The sequence below is a fragment of the Chamaea fasciata genome, unplaced genomic scaffold, assembly GCF_029207755.1.
Source record: "Chamaea fasciata isolate MVZ Bird 193981 ecotype frontalis unplaced genomic scaffold, bChaFas1.0.hap1 SCAF_27, whole genome shotgun sequence".
Classification (NCBI taxonomy): Eukaryota; Metazoa; Chordata; class Aves; order Passeriformes; family Sylviidae; genus Chamaea; species Chamaea fasciata.
This window is the reverse complement of record NW_027094112.1, coordinates 2,798,107-2,801,360: the sequence shown is the minus strand read 5'-3', so window position 1 is coordinate 2,801,360 and position 3,254 is coordinate 2,798,107. Positions and strand designations below refer to the sequence as shown.

The following is a 3,254-nucleotide window of genomic DNA, read 5'->3' as shown; positions in this document are numbered from 1 at the left end:
CTTACCATAGAGAAGACACCTACATCACATTAGGTGGTTCTTCCCTACAAAATCACTTTCTGCTCTTCACAGGATATGACTGTGATGCAGAGGTCACCCTACAGTCAATGACTGAGGATAAAAGTGGGGAAAGACAGTCCTACAGTCAGAGCAGAAAGGATCAGACCGAATGAGACGTCTTAACACCGGAAATGTGAGTATCAGCCAGAAATTCAACCTTTAATCAATCTCTTTGGCATTGAAAGGGGCATTGTGGTGAGAGAGGTGATGTGGGGTTGCTGATGGATCTGAATAAGAGACCACATAATAAACCAAACAACGGCTAAATAAAAAAAGATCTTTAAATAGGATACAATAAAAATTAAGATTGGTAATGAGTGAATCTTTTGTCCCTTATCCCCAAACAAATATAGACTGCATCTTTGCTTCACCTTCAAATTTTGTTGAGAAAACTGTGTGGCAACTCTGTCATTAATCTGGCTGCGTTATGAAGTAATAGTAATTACTGAAAAGTAAAACCAGACCTTGTATTTCTGTAGGATATCTGGGTTTATACAGAAATGCTTTCCAAGTTATGTAAAACTAGAGGTGGCTGTGAGTCAACTCATACATATGCATCATATTTATCCAACAGCTCTTCCTTATTGCTCCAATCAGCACTAGCCAGTCTCGGTGGACTTTATAAATACATACAAATAGTATAAAGAGCTGTGGAAAAGCCTCTCTTCTACTTCACTGCAGAGTGCTCAGAGTTGAAAGCTTTTCTGGAGACCTCATAATTTAGGGGTTTTTTCCCTTCCTCTTCTTCCACAACACTCCCCAACAGGTAACAGAGAAATTACCTTTGTTATATTCAAATGTTGCTACTGATGATTTTGGGACTTGAACTGGTTAGTCCATAAAAAGATATCTGCCATGTTTTTTTTTCTTTTTCTACAGGGTAAAAGTGATAGCTGAGCATTTGAAGACAGTACTGAATATGCAAACTTTGACGGCAGTGCTATGAAAGAAGAATCAGTCAAAAATAAACACATAAGACTGTCTTATTTTCTTTAGAAACATTTTATAATCTGTTCAGAAGATCTTTTCAAAATCTGTTCAGTTTCTAAATTCTAGTCATCCTTTTGTCTTTTCAAGCAGCCAGTTGTGTTTTGATTGCAGATTTGCCTGGCTGTTTGCAGCTTCATCAGCTGCTGAACACTAAAACGAAGTGAGTTCTACAAAGCACCAAAGAAGGATGATCATTGGGAACCTCAGTGGATTGAGTGAATTCAGACTCCTGGGTTTTCCTGAAATCTCTCATTTGCACCCTTTGCTCTTTGTAGTTTTATTATCTCTTTATATCCTCACCTTGATGGCTAACACAGTGATAGTTTTCATTATAAACAGTGACAATACCCTTCATACCCCCATGTACTTCTTCCTCACCCAGCTGTCCTGTTTGGATATCTGCTATTTATCAGTCATTATCCCAACTATTCTGGAGAACCTGCTGGTGGGAACAGTAAGTATTTCCCAGACAAGATGTGCACTGCAAATGTTTTTCTTCCTTTTCTTTGGAGTTGCTGAATGTTTTCTCTTGGCTGCCATGTCCCTGGATCGTTATTTTGCCATTTGCTACCCCTTGCATTACACAATCATCATGAGCAGCAGGGTCTGCAGGAGCCTGGTGGCTGGGAGTTACATCTGTGGAGCTGCTGTGGCCTTGGTTCACACCCTCACAACGTTCAGCTCACCCCTGTGTGGCTCTACCATCGACCGCTTCTTCTGTGAGATTCAGCCTTTCCTGGACCTGCACTGTGGCAACACTTTCCAAAGAGAAATCCAAGTCATTGTGGTGGCTGTCTTTGCTATTCTCAGCCCTTTCTTACTGATCATTTATTCCTATATTCGTATAATCTCCACAAGTCTTCACATGGCATCAGCTGAGAGCCGACAGAAAGCGTTTTCCACTTGCTCCTCACACCTCTTGGTTGTGGCTCTTTTTTATGGCACTGCAAGCTCCATGTACCTGCCTGGGCCAGTTTTGGCCTGCATCAGCTCCACGTCCTGCCTCAGGACACCCAGGCTCTGCGCTGACATCTGGGCTCACCTCTGCAGCTTTCCTGTCCTCCCCAGGGAGTTTGCTGAATAAATAATCCTCGAGAAAGGACATATGACACAAGCCTAGGAGTCAGCAGCACCCCAGGAGAGTTCAGCAAGGTGCTGGGTAGGGGATTAGGTGAGGGGAAGAACTGAAATAAAATGCGCGTTTTTGCCGGGATTTGCGAAAGACAACAAGAAAGAAATACAGGACCCCGAAATGCAAACCCACTTGATGGGAGAGGCAGGTGAGCATCTCTGCTTCAGGAATTACACAATGCACTCCACTGCAGCTTGCAGACAAGAATCCTGGCACTTGATCCCAGCATCCTCCACCCTCTGCCCCATGGATTTACACAGGCCCAAAGCCCCAGTGGTCACTGAAAACATCCAGCTGTCCACACTTTGCAACCTGCTCCTGGGTTCTGCAGCCTGTGGAGAAAGAGAAATTCCCGCTCTAGAAAAAGAGGCAGATCTGAGCTGGGCTTTCTCAAAGCACACTGAAGGCAGAGGTGGGTTTCTCTGTGCTGTTTGGGAAGTGGCACAAGAGCCACAAGGGAATCAGAGAGAGATTCTCAACTCCAGAGGCACTGCTGAGTGCAGCCTCTCCTGACAGCAGCTAGGCTCCAGCCCCTGGGGTGCCCTGTGCCTCCAAACAGAGGTGCCCGAGCCTCTGACCTGCACTGACCAGGCCTGCCACAGCTCCGTGTCACACTGACCACTGCAGTGTCCAGCCTTGCCCTCCTCCAGCCAGTCCCTTTTACAGCCTGCTCCAACCTCCACCTTACATCAAACCCCACTGATGACACCCACTGCTCCCTCTGACCTGCAGGGGGAGGAACATTTCCTCATTTGCTCTTGTGGCCAGTGGCACCTCTGTAGCAGATTTTGTGTCCTGCTCAGTGCCCCTGAGCTGGCTTTGTGCTGCTGGACCTGTCCCAGTCCCCAAAGCAAGGCTCTGGCTGAGTCTCCAAAACAGCCCTGATACGGGGGACGTTTATGGATATGAAAAGACGAGATTTTAGAAGCAGCTTTTGGTGATTTTGTAGAAGTAGAGAAACAGCCTGTACTGAGGACACATAGAAGATCAGCTATTAAGCTTGGTTGTTAGGTAGTTACTAGGTAGAAGTCATATAGGTAAGATGTATATTGGTGAAACTCAGCAAAGCAGG

The 3,254-nt window shown here is 45.3% G+C and overlaps 1 protein-coding gene across 1 annotated transcript; it reads left to right on the top strand.

Annotated features, from left to right (window-relative positions):
* The first annotated feature begins 1,237 nt into the window (after positions 1-1,237).
* Positions 1,238-2,134, top strand: LOC136301667 (olfactory receptor 10C1-like). Its single transcript, XM_066204789.1, has one exon. It carries the CDS (start codon positions 1,238-1,240, stop codon positions 2,132-2,134), a length of 897 nt encoding a protein of 298 aa, XP_066060886.1.
* The last annotated feature ends 1,120 nt before the right edge of the window (positions 2,135-3,254 follow it).